General features: G+C 34.6%; 2 protein-coding genes across 2 annotated transcripts; one reads left to right on the forward strand and one right to left on the reverse strand.

Moving 5' to 3' along the window:
- Nucleotides 1–576: 576 nt before the first annotated feature.
- On the reverse strand, nucleotides 577–9,786 carry LOC124454596. The gene is made up of 2 exons (XM_047005373.1): nucleotides 9,646–9,786; nucleotides 577–1,763 (listed from the first exon to the last, which is right to left on the reverse strand). Exons 1-2 carry the CDS (start codon nucleotides 9,700–9,702, stop codon nucleotides 1,221–1,223), a joined length of 600 nt encoding a protein of 199 aa, XP_046861329.1. The 5' UTR covers nucleotides 9,703–9,786; the 3' UTR covers nucleotides 577–1,220.
- Nucleotides 9,787–17,143: 7,357 nt separating this feature from the next.
- Nucleotides 17,144–17,824, forward strand: LOC124454172. Its single transcript, XM_047004980.1, has 2 exons — nucleotides 17,144–17,209; nucleotides 17,368–17,824. Exons 1-2 carry the CDS (start codon nucleotides 17,148–17,150, stop codon nucleotides 17,822–17,824), a joined length of 519 nt encoding a protein of 172 aa, XP_046860936.1. The 5' UTR covers nucleotides 17,144–17,147.
- The last annotated feature ends 3,575 nt before the right edge of the window (nucleotides 17,825–21,399 follow it).

A 21,399-nucleotide genomic window follows, 5' to 3' on the forward strand; every position in this document is an offset into this window, starting at 1 on the left:
AGGGAGGGGAATGAGATACTTGTCATTCCAGCACACACATAGCAAAACCATGAATATTTCAGCACTCCCCTCCGAACACATACACACAGTCCTGAAATATCATCTCAAAAAGTGAAGCCCATAAATCCATCTTTATGTTGGTTGTAAATGGTAAAGGAACGCGAAATAACATGTTTCGGTACCGTCCTAAATAAAAACAAATCACGTGCTGTGCTGATAATTCTCTCATACTTTCGGTGTTTCTTTGACTGAAATCACGTGACGAACTTTTTTCAGCAACTCTTAGAATTACCAGAAAACACACATAGCTGTACATTTTTGCAAAGTTAATTTTGGTTTGTAGAAATGGAAATTGTCGATTGTAATCCTTTGTCGTTCCTCGAGTTCAGTGAGCTTATGATCTGTAAAAAGGTTTGAACAGTACAACCAAATAAAACAAATCGAAACAACTTAAAGAATCGCTATTAATTATTCAATCCATGACTTAATTATTCAATCATCACCAAGTTGTTTCACATAACAGCTCTCTACTTCATTTATTTTTGCCATGACAGTCAGCTACCGGCATTTCAATGATTTCGTAATCTTAGGTATAATTTTATTTTACTCCCTTAATGAATGACTGATTGAACGATAGTATAAATTTATCACATAGTTGATAAGCTTACATTTGCCGCCATGCATGATGGGAAAGATATTGTAATTGTCCAATAAATCGTATCAGTTCCGAAAATGATGTCGCACTGATACCAGCCAAATGCCGGCAGGTCAGCGCATAGCAAAGTCAGTTAGTTTGATAATGTTTTAACTTAAAAATGTTTAGTTTAAAAGTTTAGTTTAAACGCTTTGAATCATTTCTTCTGAGGATGGTTGCGTGGAAAAATTTTGAAGTTTTCTTCGTAGCCAGTTTGGGAGAAGGATACGTGTGGATTCTTGAATTGTGCGCAGGGGGTCCGCTTTTGATCGAAAAAGACTTTCTTTATTATCGTTGAGGCCTAAATTAAATTTTATCTGTTGTTTTTCATGCGCTTCTGTTTTAACCGGAGAAGGTTTGAACTGTACAGTCACTGTATGCTGTGATGACTCATTCAAAAGTTTTTCAGATTCGGTTGTTATTTTTCCAAATTCCTCCTCCGTATTTGGATGTTCCGTATCGAAGACTGCTCCTTCAGAAAAACTTCCATCATCTCGAGGGCTTTCTTCATGGCTGCTGCAACTGCTTACGGACGCACCGCCCATCGCCTCTTCGGCAGTTGAAAACGAACTGAAGCTGCAATTCTCCATGCGTTTGAGACCAAAATGAAAGGCGCTGGTTGTAAAACAATAAATTCAGCAGCCCTCGCCGAGCTCTTGCTGAATAATACGAAAGCCCTGTATTTAAGCTTGGAATGTTCCTTTGCAACAAGCACACATGTTCTTGAGTAAGGTGCAATATCGACTCCTGTAGTAACATCTTTGATATAAACCAATGGAAAGGTGTACAATACATCATCTTCGTCATTCCCAGAAATGTTAATACATTGTGTGTTAACAGTCACGATTACTGACGGAGCCTTTCTTATATTAGCATTTTTTTCCTTGTACAATGCATGAATGTCGTGTATTAAATTTGCTAGCTCGTGATCTGTTCCGCCTAATTTCAAATCTTCGCTGCAGCCCAAGAACTGCATTTTGAATTTCCAACCGCAGATAACTTCTTCTTCTCGTAATCTGAATGCGTTCGTTTGTTTCATGATTTTCTTGTTACGAGCTGACGATGCGTCCTAAGCAAAGTTTAGAAAGACAATGAATTAATGTTGCCGGAGACAAAGTACTTACACAGGGCTCTGTTGTGACTTGTTTTTGCAAAGTATCAGATCGAAATACCTGTCGATCAGGTTTCGTATCAAGCACGCGACAGATTAAATTTAATATAAAGTATCATGCATATCTCAAATCTTGCGATTAAACCAATACGCACCAATTTAAATTTCGTGAATTTATCAATGGGTTGCTAACGTATCCAAATCAACTACTATACATGTATGACTTTATGTAATGTTTAGTAAAATATGTGCCACCTTCGTGGCTTTGTCAATGTGACCCAAGGCGACCCAGACATATAACAGTCTAGTGTTTTGTGCCAGGAATTCAAGTTATGAAAATAAATCAATTTATTTGACTGTCTTTTATTTGGCTGTCGTGCTTGCGTGAGCGGATATTGTGTTATGCTCAATAGGAAAGAATTCTGTGAGAATTAATACCGCTGTGAAAAAAACTGACAGAAGAGCGAAGAATCTTCAGACACGCTCTTGAGACACGCTTTTCTTCACATGTTTCATTAATCGCCTTCAAGCTCACACTCAAGACAACATGTATTTAGAGTAATAATGGTTCTGTTCATGGGAAAATGGAAAATATTATTTTCGGATAACATTTTGCATCGAGTTAGGTGGGTTGCATTGCTCGTGAAAATTCGCCGATAAATACACAATGCCTTTTAAGTTTGACGTTGATTTTTATTATTTGACAATTTTATCGACCAATATTTATCAAAATCTGAAAGTAGAACAATTAGAGTGCTTTCCACTTTTCTTCATCAATATAATTGGCCATCCGAAATTGAGAATTCAGAAAAATTAGATTATTCTTCACTTTATCATTGTCTGTTATGGCTTAAATATGATAGATATTGTGAGAACAAAGTACACACTGATATATATGTTGCGTACATGAATGATGTCACGAAGTTATACATCAATCACATGCACACAGCATGCCCTTCATCCATATAAGTATGCCAAAACCGCTGAAATGTAAGTTTCAACCATTGGTTATTATCGCACAAATTAAATATTCGTTCCACAACACTGTTATACAAAATGAACTGCGATATAAGCAAAATGGAGCTACAAAAATCACAAACCGCAAATGTTTTGCTCAGTTAAATTCTTCGAAACATAGCAAAGACCATGCTTTCGACTTGTTATGTCGTAACAAGATCTTCCAAAAATAGCTGGGGTTTGTCCTCGTGAAAATACGGCTTAAATTACTCAATTTAATAGCGTGATGTGGCGTGATGATTATCGGCCTGACTGTAAATGTGTCGATGAATATAATAGTTAGTTGGTACTCCACTGTCAACTCACCAATCCTTGCAATTAAATAAACCTACTGATAATAATGATAAAATAAATGTTTAGCGCTGCTTAAAAAACATCCAATCGACTGGGAATAGGAAGAAAGTCAAAAAAACAGGTCATCGAGATAGATTTATTTGAAAATGTTTGTTGGACAGACGATAATCCAAGTCACAATGCCATAAAGCTGTACATATGTAACGGCAATATACGTTGATGCAAGTTTGAAACATTAAGTTTATTTACATTAAGCAATATAATCTCTCAGTGGAAACAAACCTTTCATAATACAATATAACTTTCATAATACACTGATAAATAAGTATTAAATACAACAAAATAGTACTATTGTGCAATGATCATGCAACAATAAAATCTTAACACAAACAGTCCACAATGTTAAACAAAATAATTCATTCTATAGCTCAAACTATTTTGAAGTGTAAATGTATCAATTAACAAAATAATTCATACTATAGCTCAAACTATTTTGAAGTGAAAATGTATCAATTAACAAAATAATTCATACTATAGCTCAAACTATTTTGAAGTGTAAATGTATCAATTAACAAAATAATTCATACTATAGCTCAAACTATTTTGAAGTGTAATTGTATCAATTATACAATGAATGACCATCTTGTGGTTTTTGTAAAAGGAAAACATAAAGGTTATGTGGTTTCAGATCAATCGATAATCGCATAAAACGCAGAAATTCCAGCTTGTACGAGCCACAAACGAGTCTTCACTAATCGTATCTCAAATACCGTCTGGGATGAAAAACAATAAAAAAAAGAAATATATTTTCAAATGTAATCTCACGACTATCCCTTAAACCGCAAGCTTTTTTCTTATGCAGTCTAGGGTGTCGATGGGCGATGCGACACGATTTATTTAATTCCCATAAAGTTTTAGGTTGAAATACTGGCATGCTTTAATAAATAATTTCTTTATTTCAAAACTGCAATACATCACGGCGCGTTATGAAAGTATATTTATATCATTAGTTGTGCATTATGCAGCACAGAAGGTCAAGAGGTACGACATTCCATGCATGCTGAAATGAGCCACCATTGATAAGTAACTGCATTAGATACGAAATGTGGTCATTAAGACTGCATTAGATACGAAATGTGATCATTAGGACTTCATTAGATACGCAATGTGATCGTTAGGACTTCATTAGATACGAAATGTGATCATTAGGACTTCATTAGATACGAAATGTGATCATTAGGACTGCATTAGATACGAAATGTGATCATTAGGACTTCATTAGATACGAAATGTGATCATTAGGACTGCATTAGATACGAAATGTGATCATTAGAACAGCACAGAAACCTATCGGAAACGTTCTCAAAATTCGTTTGCGAAACTCTATTCTAGTAATATAGGTGCATAAATGACAATAAATGATAAAATTTTACACCGAGAAATATGCCTTTTTTTTCAATTTCATCCGGCTTTATCAGTTTTATTTGCTGACATAACATGACAATAACAAACAGCTGCTTGAGCAGCTGATGGGGGCGGGGGGTAATACAGTTTCAAATAATCTCGTGACATGCTTCAACTTTTATATCTTTGTAAGAAGTTTTGCCACTTTATTAAGCACCTTTTTTAGAATCATGAGCCGTGGAAATATATCGCCGAAATAAAGGTGTTCGTTTAATGGCTAGACGAATGTCGCAACCACGCTGAATGTACAAATTATTGATATGAAAGAAAATTCGTTAAATTCTCATTTTCGAAGTCTGTAGTCAATTAGTTATCTTCAATAAAACAGTGTTATGCTAATCCATATGTTAGGAGAATATGCACGTGATCATTTGCATCTACTTTTGAGTAGTTTCATTTCCATGCATGACATATAGCAAAAATCATTATATGTCAATCTGTATATTCAGCAGTCGATATTATACTTTTTGGCAAACGAGCATATAGAATTTCCTATACGGACTACAAAGCCTTGCGATGACTTCCTGGAAGGTAAACCAGACGTCCACGGACAAATTTACCAAAAGTGATACTGTAAAATACTTTCAAAAATCTGTTGACAAAAATACAAGTAAAGTGCAAAGTTTATGTTGATTATATAAAGTCCCTTTTTACAAACTTAGCCCTTATTTTCAACGGTATATAGTGAGCATGGCTTAAGAAAATGAATTTATACAGCCAAATAACGATACAATGTACAATGAGTTCATTGATTCAGTTCAATTTAACCCAACACAGCCGCTTTTCCGGAAATACCTCGATAATTTTCATGCCAAGATTCCAGATGTGTATATCTTATGATCACAAATACTCGCATAAATACTGTGAAAATATTTTTCCGCATTTTCGCTTCTTCATTTGAAAATCACGCTGATGTGATGTGATCATGCAATGACACATAATGTTCACACTTTGTAAATCTACTTGTTTGCTTAGAAGTTTCAGCTATAAAGCATTCTCTCGGTGATTGACTTGTTATATTGTCAACTATTTCAAGTTGAGATGCTGCAGTGATCAGTAATTATCTGTAATTCATCAGAATATCAGGCCCATTTGGATCGTTTTACGATTAGGAGGGCTGAAAATCAGACGAGTAAAAGCCTTACAGAGATTCGAGGAGAAAATGGGACGTGTTTAACTTTCTCTGTTATTTTAAGTTTTAACTTTTCGACAGGCGAACATATTTGTGGTTATTCATGTGTATGTTTATGCCTGTAGCAAAATACCTTCAATGACTTATTTGTTATCAGCTGATGGCTTTGACACCGTACAAATAAATAAGATTAACTTTAGTGATGTCGAATGCTGAAAGATTGGCAACCGAAAGTCTGCATTGTATTTTTGTCGCGAATAAACTCGTCATAATCTTAATGCATTGACTCTGAAAAGCGAACTTGCAAATTAAGTTCAAAAAATTCCAAGTAATTCATAAACAGATATATTTTATATTACATCACGTTGAGCATGTACGTAAATAGATTATCGGATCATATCCTCATATTCAAATCAAGAGTTGTTCTTTAAAACCGTCTTTAGAGAGCTAATTTTCAGAAAGGTATGATTGTATAATAACATATATTATCCATGCTATGATATTGGAGGGAGATTTATGAAAAAATTCGATTGACGTTTGTCCAATTATTGTTATGCATACAGACAACGTTGAACGTTTCATTCTAAGTCAACCGTCATCGCAGTGCTGTAGAAGTGGGCGGGCGCTTGGGGGAGGAGCCCCCCTTCTACCTTTGAAATGGGTAATTCTAAAAGGACACTATTGACAAAAACGTCAAGAGAGCCCCCCATCTGATAAATTTAGCTCTACAGCACTGCGTCAACGTTGATTTAAACAAATATGTAGATGCATAACAGTCAAGAAAAAACTGTAAAAATTGATTTCATAGCACGACCAACCTATATACTATAATTTTTCACAATGTTGGTAATAACTAGTCAGACTACATGTATGATTCGTCGTGATGATTGAGTGTTCATCACATTTTCTTAGCTATCTGTTGATTTGGACGATCAACTTAATGATCTTATGCATACGAGTGCAGTAAGTGCTTAGTAGCAGTAACTATTAACGATTGGGAGTAATTTGCTATAGTTTTTTTTCGTTGAAGGTAAACTATACTACTATACCCAAGTTACTTGCTTTTATTTTAAAGAGGAAGTTTTTATCAGTTAAAAGGATTCATAAAATCAGCTTATCTATTAAGCAAATACTTCGTAAATAATATTTACTGGATTTTAGATTTTACTTTAAAAATATACCACTTCAGGAAATGTCACGCTATTTGTGACACATAAAGCTTAATGAACTGTGAACGGTGAGAAAGGTATATTAGTACGGTGATTGTGCAAGGCATATTTTCTTCATGTTGGTGCTCAATGATGACAAAAACAATTAAACGTATCAATGGCATCTTTCAAAGTGACAAGGACGTTTTTTAAATGTTTTCTTGCATTAAAGGAGGAGGTTTCATTCATCATTCTAGTGACAAGCCACACATTCAATCACCTTTCTAATTGGCCTATCAATATTTGATCCGTTTGCTTTTACTATCAAATCCAAATGTATAACATGCATATCTTGCACAGAATCACCATTCTTATAGCTTTTACTATCTGGCCCAAGTATATAATCTGCATAACTTTTACAGATACACCATTTTATTTTGTAATACTGTCTGGTCCAAGTATACAATATGTATATCTTGTACAGAAACACCATTTTTATTTTGTAATACTGTCTGGTCCAAGTATACAATATGTATATCTTGCACAGAAACACCATTTTTATTTTGTAATACTGTCTGGTCCAAGTATACAATATGTATATCTTGCACAGAAACACCATTTTATTTTGTAATACTGTCTGGTCCAAGTATACAATATGTATATCTTGCACAGAAACACCATTTTTATTTTGTAATACTGTCTGGTCCAAGTATACAATATGTATATCTTGCACAGAAACACCATTTTATTTTGTAATACTGTCTGGTCCAAGTATACAATATGCATATCTTGCACAGAAACACCATTCTTGTAGCTTTTACTATCTGGCCCAAGTATAGAATATGCATGCATATCTTCTACAGAGTCCTCGTTCTTATTTGCTTTCACTACATCTGGTCCAAATTTATATAATAAACATATCTTGCACAGAATCACCATTTTTATTTTGTAATACTGTCTGGTCCAAGTATACAATATGCATATCTTGCACAGAAACACCATTCTTGTAGCTTTTACTATCTGGCCCAAGTATAGAATATGCATGCATATCTTCTACAGAGTCCTCGTTCTTATTTGCTTTCACTACATCTGGTCCAAATTTATATAATAAACATATCTTGCACAGAATCACCATTTTTATTTGCTTTAATGATCTTGTCTAATTCTAAAACATATTTCAAAACGTATTTACTTTGTTCAAATTAATACTCCATGAATCATGAATCATTTATTACAGATAACTGGAGGAGAGAAAATTTGATCTTAATTATTGCCTTTTTCTCCGCGACAGTCAAATTTTGTCTTAACTCGATATGACTTGCTTATTTGACCGACTGAGAGATTAAAAGAGCAATTTATAATCCCATCAGTGTATTTTTTGAAGTTTAGAATGCTATAGAATGGAGCGTAGTGTTCAGTTTCTCAGTTTCTTGCTCGTATACATGCCCCCCCAAAAAACAAAATGGTCAAAACGACTATTTTTTCCGGTTGCAACAATAATTGAATGTTCATGTTTGCTCTGTTATAGCTATGAGAAAGTCTTTTCATACTATTCGCTCATGATTGAGGTAGGCAAAGTGTGCTTTTATAGTGAAACAAACTATCAACGATGTTGGACCCACGTTATAAAATAAATAATTTAAACAGGAATATAGGTTGACGTTCCTACTTAAAGCGGCCTGAGCAACTTTATGCTCAACATCAATCATTACTCATTGTGATAAAGCTAGTTGCCCTGTTTTGACGTTTTTGCAAACCTTCGGGTTCTATCTCTCCCAAAACGTCCCAAATCTCGCAGAAATAGGTGAAGTGCAGATAAACGAGAGCATAAGAAATAGAGACAAGAGCTCCGTATCAGTAACAAAATCTCTAGCTTGCTAAAAATTCTCTTTCGTAGCTATAATACATGGCATTTCTTACCTGCAACACTCATCAGGTGGCAAATTTTAACCTAGTATATACATATATTTCTAATATAACCTAGTATGTAATATTTGTCCTAATATATTCAGCCCACTCAGCCTAATACAAATATCTTTATATAATAAAAACTAACACGTCCAAAGATAAAACACAAGATAAAACCAAAGATAAAGCAAAAGATACAAACCAAAGATAATACACGACTTATACCCCAAACGATTTTATTCAACTAAAAATTTGTATCGAAATTCGAAAGGCAATGTTTTTTACTTATATTATATTTCGTACGCTCTAATTTGGCAAACAGCTTTCTACCTATACAGTTTCGTTTGTGCTGGTTTGGACCTCGTTATATATATCATGGGGTGTATATGTATAAACAATTCAACGCAAAAGCTATGGCACAAACACAAGATTAATATGTAAATGAACTTGTTCAGTAAAAAGCGTCAAGTCTCTTTTCAAATTTCGTATTTTATAAAATCATTTTTAAAGTTCACATTTAAACAAAATCCAAAGAAAAAGTTTAACATTCCTTTAGTTACTTTGAACACAACCGAGCCATCTTTCAAGATTGGGACTCTTTAGATTCCGGAGTTCAACTACGTACGTTTTCAAATAATCATCACCCGCATGCTTAACTCGGCCAAAACGTTTATCATATAAAAAATCGAAATTATTCGATGACTTTACAGTTTTGCAATATACAAATGCAAAATTTAATCATGGTTATCATCGTCGCTACAAAGACCATATTCAGCGCTCATTAACATTACTTAACATGCAATAAAATAACTACATGTTATATAACACAGCTTCATGTTTATAATTGGCAAAATTCATCATGAATTGGCCCACTTACCAGCTCGCTCTCATTAAGAGTGTTTAAAGATGTTATTTCACATTCAATGGACGACATTTTGCCATAAAATGTATGGATGTAAAGCCATCAGCGTGAGAAGAGTAATAAAGATTATTTTGCGTGGGTACTATCAAAGTTAACAATATCTGCTTTGTATAACAAATGCAATCATGCAAAGTAAGACTGTTGAATATTCGAGCGTTAATTAACGACTGCTTTCCGGAAAGGTTCGTTTGTCTTTGTAATAAAGACCAGTCAAGACTATACTGTCATTGCATAGAAATAATTAGAAGTATATTGTTTATGAAAAGAATATATTGAGAGTTACATCAACACAATTGAGCAATAGCATATTATGAAGATTATAAGAAATATCAGACTTATTTTGAAAATATGGCGTTGCTTATAGTGCTTTTCCCTATACGGCTTTGATCGTTTTAAAAGTCAATTGAATGCAGAATTCAACAATATCAAAATTTTACAATTTGAAGGAAAGACAATCATTTTTGAGCACGCTCATTATCTAATGGACATCGCTATACCGGAGCCTGATACATGCGTCACCGGAGGTGGAGCCTGATTCATGCAACTTTAACCAAAAATTTCCCCAAGATAAGCTATTTTATTACTTGTCTGACAACAATTAATGAAACGTAAGCCTTACTCACCTATTTCATAAAATTTCATAGATTATGAAGTTGCAGAAATCCGATGCAGAAAAACAACTTAAAAAACCCAAGGAAAGAATTTATTGAAGTTTTGAAGAGGATGATGAGACAATCAAACATTACCCATAATCAATTGATCATAAATTCTTCAACCCTTTAATCACCGTATATACACATGGCTGCATGTCACAGTGCATTGGGCGCTCTTAAATTGCAACAAATCTTTAGTAAATGACCAACCAACGGTATTCAATAAAATATTCTTTTGTATCAGACCATCAAATGACGCATTCACATTCAAGTCTGACGGCACAAAAGAATGCTTTCGCGGCAAAAAGATAATTAGTTATCGCCTGACTTATTGTACATCAGACAATTTTAAATATTGTTTATAACTTTTTTGTATTTTTGAAAAACGGACCACGATGATGTATGGGAGCTGCATGTGCACATAATGCAACTCTACCCCACCCCACCCCCCATCCTTTGGTTACAGGTCTGTTTTGTCGCAAGATCTTTCACCGTCAGTTAGATTCATATTTTCGGATACTTTATATAGCTCGGCAAATACATGACAAACAGTGTTCAAGAAAGCAACAAACATTTGAAATAACAGAATATATAATATTTACCATTAATAAGAGAATAACAACCTTCAATTGACCAATCAGCTTTGGTATTTGCGTGCTGTACAGGGTGCCCAAAAACAACCCGGAAACAATCAAAGCGTGTGTATTGTTTTGCTTATATAACACTTTATGATGATCAAAATGCCGGAAATAAATATCTCATTTTAATGTCATCTGAAAGACTGAACACTTTTATTATGCTCTCTTTAGGGTTTCCATCTGGAAAACTTGATTCGCAAGTGAAATGCGCATTGTACCGATCAACAGGCTTATGCAAACCGAGGGAGCTTTGGGAGAACTCGAGAGCAGATCAGTGCAAGCCCGAGACTGAAGGTCGAGGGTTGCACATCTCGAGTTCTTTGCATAAGCCAGTGCAAACATGAAAAACATCTTTTGTTTCTATTATAAAATAACAATGATGCAAAACAGACAAATTTAGAGTAAACGTGTAAATTTAGAGTTTACAATATATGACATAATCAATATAATATGTAATGACGTAGTTACTGTGAGTCAGCATGACACGCATAAATTGTTACTTTGACGTTATATTAACGTCACAGACTCTCTGTATAGTGTCTGAAATTTATGCAGGATAAAACAGAACAACAACGAAACAATGACATGGAATATACAAGTCAGTCTATGGAACCATTAATTAGCAACTCGAGTCACTAACGATTCAATAGAGTCACTAATAAATTCAATAAAATAAAGATTAATTCTACCGAGAAAACAGTCGACAGTTGTAAAATTTTAAGAAAGCACTGCAACGGCAAATCTATACTGATTTGTATAAAATACCACTAACATCGCATTAAACTCAGTATAAATGACAATTTCAGCAAAAGGTCGAATCTTAAAATTCAAATGTCAGTGCACTTAACCCATGCTAAAAATTACCTCAATTATCTTTGGATTACAACTTCTTTGAATCTCATTGTTTTCTTCCTCTAAAACACGCTTTCTTTTTGAGACAATTTTGTCGTTTGCACAGTTCTACGTGCAGCTCTTTGGCAATTGTAATGAATCTGACACCTTCTTCAAAAGTATGCTGCTTGGACGTTTGTATTTCCAAACAGCCGTTGTGTCCTGTCCTTTAGTATTTGCTTGTCAACAAACCACTTTCGTACTGTTTAGTTGCACATGGTATTTTGCCCAAGTGAAATGTCCTGCTCATTTTTGATCTACTTCTTTTTCATGCACAAGCATTCTTTATAATATTTTTTATTTATAATAATTTACTAATTTTATTCTTTCAGGGTTTTCTGCACATCATCGAAAGAACTTGGTACTGTTTAAGAAATTTCTTTGTAACCAAAAGGAGTATTTTCATGGATTCTAAATTCAAAGATTATTTGACGTCATCGTTTACAGATTTCTGCATATTTTTCTATCTATTTATTCATTTATTTATTTGATTATTTATTTATTTTATATTTAGTTATTTATTTATCTATCTATTTATTTATTCATTTATTTATTTATTTATTTATTTATTTATCTATCTATTTATTTATTCATTTATTTATTTATTTATTTATTTATTTATCTATCTATTTATTTATTCATTTGTTTATTTATTTATTTATTTATCTATCTATTTATTATTCATTTATTTATCTATTTATTTATCTATCTATTTATTTATTCATTTATTTATTTATTTATTTATTTATCTATCTATTTATTTATTCATTTATTTATTTATTTATTTTATTTATCTATCTATTTATTTATTCCTTTATATATTTATTTATTTAATGGCATACTTACACTTTTCGCAATCAAAGATTCAATTATAAATTGTCAACATGAGTAATTATTTAAATTGTATAAATAAAGAAGTCACTTTGTGTGTTTCTGCGCGTGAGCAGAATTAACAAATTTCTGCAGGTCAGAAATTTTGAGTGACAGCGGTCACATCACTGAGTTGCTGTCTTTGATAACAAAAAAATATGCCTATTTTTGGCGTTCAAATCCGAAAAAATCATGAATTTTATGATGTTACAAATCCATTAAGCAATATTGCTGTCATAACAAAGGGTTGCCTTTAAGAAATGTCACCTATTTTTTTTATTGACACACCTATAGACCACTGGGGGTATAGGTATGGTGTTTATTACTTGCCAACGTTTTGTGACGCAGTGTTATTTGTACATCATACAAAAACAAAGAATTTTCGAAATTGTTCAAGGCTTCAAGAAGTAAAAATGATTTAGAAGAGAAAGCGCAGTCACCAACAAAAGGTACACATCCCCACACTCTGTACGTAACACTACCCTCTGCACTCAACTCAACCCTGTGTGCTCAACTTGAGTCTCTGGACTTAACTCTACCCTCTGTACTCAATTCCCCTTTGTACTCATATCTACCTTCTGCACTCTATTTAACACTCTATACTCAACTCAACCATCCCAACATGTTTGTAAATGTAGATTGTCCAGGTTAGTATAGTCCTGAGAAGGACTGTTTTTGTTGTTGTTGACTGACGTTTCGACAACCTTAGCGGTAGTCATCTTCTGAGTCAAATGAGGAGTAAACGTCAGGTTAGCCGTATTTGTTATCTGGTTCTTGCGTCATTGTATTTGTGTGTACAGGAAATGTGTATTGTCATTGTGAAGTAGTGTGAAGTGAAATGTTTTTAGTTGTGATGTGTGATTTAGGTGTGATGTTTTTAGTTGTAATGTGTGGGTGTCAATTGTGTATTGTCATTGTGAATTAGTGTGAAGTGTAATGTTTTTAGTTGATCGTTTGTTTGTATTGTGAATGAGTCGTTTGTAAGGTGCCGGTAATTGCTGTGATCTGTTCAGGGGGGGGGTTTGCTCCAAGTTGGTAAACCAACTTTCTAATGTAAGCCTTGCCTATAGTCAGTACTGTAAGTAATGCATTTTGCCGAGTCCCAGTCAATATTGTGCTTTGTGATTCAGTGATGTTCGGCAATGTGATTAGTTTTGTCTTGTTTCTTAGTAGCTCGTTTGTGTTCAGTAAGTCTTATGTTTAAGTTCCTGCCAGTTTCCCGATATAGGAGGCGTGGCAGTCGGAGCAGTTTATTTTGTAAACTGCACCATGTCGTTCGTTGGTTTGTTCTTTGTCCTTTATGTTCGTTAGTACTTGTCGTAACGTTGTGATTGCTTTATGTGGGACACGTATGTTGTATGGTCGTAAGATACGCGAGATAGTCTCAGACGTACCTTTGATGTAAGGTATCGTTGCTGTTGTCACTGAGTTGTTCGTTTCGTTGGGCTCGTTGGGTTTGTAAGTGTTGCGTTTGATAAAGTCAGAGTTATAGTTGTTTTTTGTCAAAAACACGTTTGAGATAGTTGTTTTCGTTGTGTAGAGCGTCCGGTGAATCACATATGATTTGTGCACGTCTTGTTAATGTTCTAATTGTGGTGGCTTTGTGTGATGTAGGGTTGTATGATGATTGGTCTAGTAGTCGGTCAGTTTGTGTTGGCTTGCGATAAACTGTTGTTCGTAGTTTTTTGACTGTCATGTTTTACCAAACAGTCGAGAAAAGGAAGAGTTCCGTTTTCTTCGATATCTTTGGTAAATTATATGTGGCTGTTGTGTTTGTTGATGTGAATGTGAAAGTCATCAATCTTGTCTGCATGTAGTGCTGTGATTGTGTCATCTACGTAGCGGAACCAAAAAAGTAGTGCATGTTTGTAAGTCGTGAGCGCCCGTTCCTCTATATATTGCATTACAATTTCAGCAACTACAAAAGAAACGGGTGAGCCCATTGCTGTTACATGTAATTGTTTGTAGTGTGTACCTTTGTACTGGAAATAAGTCGACGTAAGGCAGAGCTCCAGTAGCTCCATAATGTCTTCTGTCGGTATTGGCAGTACGTCCGTGGTGTTCGTAATGAGGGTTTTTGTACAGGTAAGTGCCAGATTAAGTGGAATACTGGTGAACAGTGATTTCACATCAAAGACACTAGTATATAGTTGTCCGGTATTTGTATAGTGCTCAGTTTTTTAATAAAAGTTTCAGTGGATGGTAGCTTGTGTTTTGATTTGTTTGTAAGTGGTTGCAGTATGTCAGTCAAGTAGTTTGAGAGTTCGTAAGAAGGCGAACCACAGAATGATACTATTGGTAGCATGGGTATTTGTGGTTTGTGAAGTTTTGGTAGTCCGTATAGTCTGGTTGGTCGTGGTACATACACTAGTCAGTCATGTTACATACACTAGTCAGTCATGTTACATACACTCGTCAGTCATGGTACATACACTTGTCAGTCATGTTACATACACTTGTCAGTCATGTTACATACACTTGTCAGACATGTTACATACACTTGTCAGTCATGTTACATACACTAGTCAGTCATGTTACATACACTTGTCAGTCATGTTACATACACTTGTCAGTCATGTCATATACACTTGTCAGTCATGTTACATACACTTGTCAATCATGTTACATACACTTGTCAATCATGTTACATACACTAGTCAGTCATGTTACATACACTTGTCAGTCATGTTACATACACTTGTTCACACTTAAATAAGTAAAACATATTGTCGATTATCTATATGATGATAAATGATTTCTCAAACAAGTTTTAAAATTAAGGACATCGATATTAGATAAATATATTAGTTCATCATATGTGATGTCCCAAGAATAAAACGATCAAATTGAACGGAAGCTACTTTGTGATTGCTTTTACTGTCTTTTTAATTTAAGACGATAAAACAATCGCACAAGTATGTTTTGGGTATTCAAACTTGACAGATGAGTTAGCTACAGCAAAAGAAGTATAGACAAGTGGTAGCTGTCCGTTCTCAATGTATTTTACTCTTCCTCTGTACTAAACTATACCTTCTGCACTTAGTTTGTGTAATACATGTAAATCGCTCCTAAGTCAAATAACGTAATCTTACCTGCGTATCCAGGGTTTTCTGTCCAAGGAAAATAAAGGAATGGGTCCATAACTCTCGTTTAGATAAAGCAGGGTGGGCAACTTCTACAGTCAGCGGGCCAGATTTGGAAAATGAAGTTATTGGGCCGGATTATTACATGAATAATATTCAATATCTTAATCACAGATATAGACGGATACAGTCGGCGGGCCAGTCAAAATCCCTTCAGGGGCCGTATGTTGCCCACCCCTGAGATAAAGTATTGTATGTGAAACATGATATTTTAGGATGGGGGCAAGAATTTTGCCAAGATGGTTACCCTCCTACAATGACACTGTATCTTACTACAGTTATAGATACAAAAGATAATTAACTGCAATTGGTTGTTTTGAAAGTCGATAGATGGCAATAACAAAACAACTTGAGCAAATGAATATAATCCACCTGTCACCTAACAACGAAAAATCGCCATGATCGATTTTACTTTTTCCTTTGCCTAGAAAATTATCATCTCATTTTCATCAGATAACGACAAGCCTTCTGCGTCAGAAATGTTAAATTTTCAACACTTTACTGCTTACAAATGTAAAATACCTCTTCCAGACGTTACAGATAATATTTTTCGTCAAATCTTGAATCAATATGTTCCAGTAATTCGATTAACTCTTGGTAATTTTCAAATCCAAAATGTCCCCATTCATCTCTTCCTTAGGCACCAGCCAAGTGTCTGGCACTGCGCCAGGATTAATTAATATAGATCACAACGACACGAACATGACATGTTGTCAGCTGTCTTTTTGTCCAGGACTCAACGTGTGACCACAATACAGTATATACTATACAAGACGGAGACTTTGTTCGTCTAATGTTGCCGAGAAAATATCATCTGGACTGTCTGGAGTAAAGGCTTCACTATCTTCAGCAAGCGGTTCGCAATCGTACATGTTAAAAATTGAAAAATCGCTCGACTTTACGACATAGCTATTTGATTTATATATAATATTATATCACCGGAAGCAGACGTGTTTAACCACTACGTCCCAAGTGTCATTAGTGACCTTAAGATTTAACGACGTGCTCATATACAACGCGAGCGGAAATGAATTTTAAACCAATGCGCATGTGCGCCGCCGAGTATTGTCGTGCTTCTTCAACGCGGCGTCTTTGCTTAATCCACGTCGTCGTACATCGAAGGTGGAATTTTCACAAAAAGTTTTAGTAAGTATTTGAGCTTTTATTTCACCTGTTACAATTGTCTTTGAGTCTGGTATGATTGATGTGATATTTATCTGTGAGTAAAATATTTTACATTTTGCTTTTAGCAAGGCAGGAAAATGGCAGAACAGTTTTCATCAGCATCAAGTGATTGCTCATCAAGTACACCACGAAATTCATCGTGAGTTAAATTAATTGTTTAGCTAAATTAACATCCAGTGGCTTTGAAATTTGTCTTACTTTGTAATAATGGTTTGTGTTCCCCTTTTATGTTTGCATAAAAATACTATGCAACTGATATATCAATTTTGGCCACTATATATTTCTAAATTGTTTTAGAATCAGTTTTGTTATGAAGTGGACAGCAAAGCATGATGTCGAACTGTGCAAAGAAGTTGTTGTGTCAAGACTTTTTGAAACAAGAAAAAAATCCCTTGAAAGAGGAAATGTGTGGGAAGCCGTTCCTAAGAAGTTAGAGCAACATGACCACCTTTGCTTTCGTGTTGACCAGCATGCAGTAAGAGACAGAGTGCGAAAATTGCTTGCAAACTATTGCAAGAAAGAAAGAGAAGAAATAAATGCAAGTGGCATTTCTCCAGAAGCAACTGAGCTGGATGATTTACTCGAAGAAATTCATGCTAGAGAAAAAGCTAGTGATGTTGTTACTGCTGAGGAAGCTAGTGATGTTGTTAGCTGCAGAAAGAAGAAAAATAATGCAGACAAAGAAGCAGCAGAGGAAGAAGAAGGGCCGAAACCCATCCGAAACCAGGAAGCGAGCGCGAGCAAGGTGGGCTAGAAAAAAGTTGAAAGGAGGAGTTTCTACTTTAGAGTTTCTAAGAGAAAAGGGGAGAAAGAAAGAAAATTAAGAGAGGAAAGCTTAAAATTGGAAAGAGAAAATAGAAATACAAAGGCTGCAATTACAGAATGAGAAAGAAAGTCAACAGCACATAACTTCATCAATCCTCCAAATCAAAAGATGAATAGTGGCCATGCGCGCCAAACTCGCGTCGTTGTAATGCGCGTCGTGACATTCGTGACGTAATGCGGGGCGCGTCGTGACCCGACTTCGGAGACAAAATTAATGAACTTATATTTGTTTGTTTAAGTCCATCGGCATATCATAGTTCTTCAAAATTTCAAATTATGCAATAAAAACAAGGGGGAGGGGTGCTAAAATTCGTAATATAATACTTTGAGGAATGCGGAAGTCAAGTGCACATCTGCGTTTTAAATTGCAAATTAAACACTGAGCAACATAAGACAAATGCTTCCAAAAATAGAGATAATAGTTGATCGAAATGATATGTTTTTCGGTACATTTAACTTACATAATCGATATTCAATCAATAAACAACCAACTTTTTGTTTATTTGACAATTTGAACCATTACATGGGAGTGAAAGAGGCGTGGATAGTGCGTGCTTCCACGTGACGTGCATACAAGTTATATGGCTGTGATCAATAACAGGATTAAAAGCCACTATAAACAAAAATGACAACTCAGCATAAAAAACATGAACTTTTAAGAATATACGTTGCTTCGTTGTCCATTTTTGCTATTTATAAGTCGGTTCAATAATTTTGGAAAATTGTCATCCAGTATATAGACAATTTAGTTACCTAAGAAGTAAGAATTTAGTCGAAGACACAAACAGGTTTATGTAAGGGAAAAGCGGACTTCCACGGGGAATTTACTGACCAATCATTGCGAACTTCACGGTGTTGAACGTATTTATAATCCTCGTTTTCCGAAATATTGCCATTATTTTATTACGTATTGCTGCGATTCAAGGAGGATTTTATCTTACACTAGTCAAATAAAAACATTAAAAATGAGTGTACATAATAACTATAAAAAACCAGGAACAGGAATGGATGTATGGGGAAAACAACGATTAGAACTAGGAAAGCTGTTGAGAGATAATATTCTTAATCAATTAGGCATTCCTTGGGTTATAGAGAATGGTATATTACTTGGTGCATATCGTACAGGAAAGTTTATTCCACATGATGATGATTTTGATATCGCTTTATTTTTTGACTCTGAACCATCCTGCGCGGAGCCTGATCTTCTACAAAATATTCAACAGCTTCTTCCAGAACCTTACCAGGCGAGATACATTTCAACATATTGTGAGAAGATCGAAGTTTATGACCCAACTTTTGGTAGTTTCATTATGCGGTCCTAACTATAAAGGAGCGAATTACCACTATGTAACCGCTGATCTGCAGTTTTATCAACGTTTTGCTGATGTTTATCGTCAACTGTACTACGCTCAAGCGAATAAAGTCAACATTCCCGAAAAAGTGTTGTTTCCATTGGGTTCGATTGAAGTCGAAGGCGAAACATTTCCAGCACCCTGCGACGTTACGTCATATCTAAAATGTAATTACGGGAGTCTGTCACCTTCCGCCAAGTTTAATCCTACGACGGGCTTCTACGAGGAATAGATAAAAACTTGCGAGAAAAAAGGTGTAAAATCATGAGCTAGTTAATGAGACTCAACCTGGTTTTATAACCTATATATTTATGAAAATCAAACCATAGCGATGATTTGCCCCACGACACTAGGATTCCATATTGATAAAATTGTACTAAACTAACTTAAGTCATTTGTACAAAGTTATGTAAACTGCCATTTTATTATTTTTGAACTTTGAACGATTTTTTAAACGTGATGCATGCACTACACGCAGCAACGCGTGTTAATTTTACTCATAACGGTTTCAATAAATTGCGCAAATATATCTAAATTAATGTCAAAATTTTCAAATTTTGTCGATTTTATAAATTATTGTTAATTGCTTGTCGCTCCACGAGTTGAACACGCTTGATACAAACATTTATCATATTTGCTTTCCGAAGCGAACTCTTTAACGCATTTGAACTGGCGATGATTTTACAATAGGTTTCTCACATCTCATATATTTCATTTTTTCTAATTTCAACTCTGATTGAAACATTAATTACAATTTAAATTTTGAAATTAATTATTCTTGAGTATTAAATCAAATCATCATTTCGTAGAGGCTTTATCAGGCTTTGATGTTGAAACGGAATGCGATACGTTTTTTAGTATTTGAAAAAAAGATTGACTGCTAAAGCAATTTCAGGCGGATAATATATTGGAACACAACAGGAATTGGAACACTGCAAAAACTTCCATATTTGAACTTTGACATTCTTTAATTTGTTATTGTTTTGTCATGACATTGACGTCACATGATAAAGATTTGTTCATGAATGTTACGTATTTGTTCTAAATTGCTCTCGTCATTCACGCACGTGTTATGTATGTTTCAAAAAACATCTATATCAAATTAGATCCATCGTTCTTTCTTTTAGATTCATTTAATACACAGATTTAACTAATTAGACTCTATAAAGTTTAAAACATTTTAGATTAGATATGGACGGATTTTCACTGGTTGATTGAGATCAAATGCACATAAAAGCTGTTTTTTTAAAATAAAAACCGGTATTTTACTCTCACCAGGGATGTCGGCGTGGGATGTTGAAATTTGATCTATTTAGACAATCGTGCCAAAATGGGATACAATTACCGCAAGATTATATATCTTAATGATAGAGAGATTTTGCAAACACGATGTCCAAAACGTCAGAAAAAGCGTTAAAATCGTTCATGACCATAGTCGTATGTGTATATCTGAAAACGGCGCGAAAAAGTAGCAGAACAAGGTTTCGTTTATACTGCGATACGACCACACTTTGAGCGAACACGATGCGCTACGCAGCGTTGTGTAAACAGCTCTAAAGATGCCAGTTTTCTTCAATTTGACCCGCGTTGGGGCGCATGATTAAAAATGGTGAACAATTTTTGTTTTGGATTCCGTTGTAATTTTTACAAATCAATGTTTTTATAACTTATGGCTAGAGATATAAACATCTAGCAACATGTAAACGAAAAATGACGTCATTCTTTCACAAGCAAAAACAAGCGTATTTTGACAGCAAAAACATTATGAGTAAACAGTAAACACCCGCTAATCTTTAGGGGAAGTCAGACGGTCTGTGTAAACGCAGTTAAATTGACTCAAATTCTGCCGTCACTTTTTAAAGTTTTTCACTCCGGAGTTGAGCAAGCAAGTCTTTATTGTTGTCGATACTGTGTTTCCTCTACATACAATATCTTTATGTTAACTAAGCCAGACAAAGAAAATGAGGCCTGCCATTGGTCAGTCATTTTTCAAGTTTTGAATTTGGATGTTCAAACGAAGATTTGAAAAATGACATATGAGTTTGTTCTCTTTTGATACGCCAGATATGTGCAAATTCCTCATTATATTTTTTCTATGATCTATCCCCAAACATTTCTTAAAAACACATGTTTTCTTGCAGATGAAATTCTC

The sequence above is a fragment of the Xenia sp. Carnegie-2017 genome, unplaced genomic scaffold, assembly GCF_021976095.1.
Source record: "Xenia sp. Carnegie-2017 unplaced genomic scaffold, XeniaSp_v1 HiC_scaffold_3, whole genome shotgun sequence".
Lineage (NCBI taxonomy): Eukaryota > Metazoa > Cnidaria > Anthozoa > Malacalcyonacea > Xeniidae > Xenia > Xenia sp. Carnegie-2017.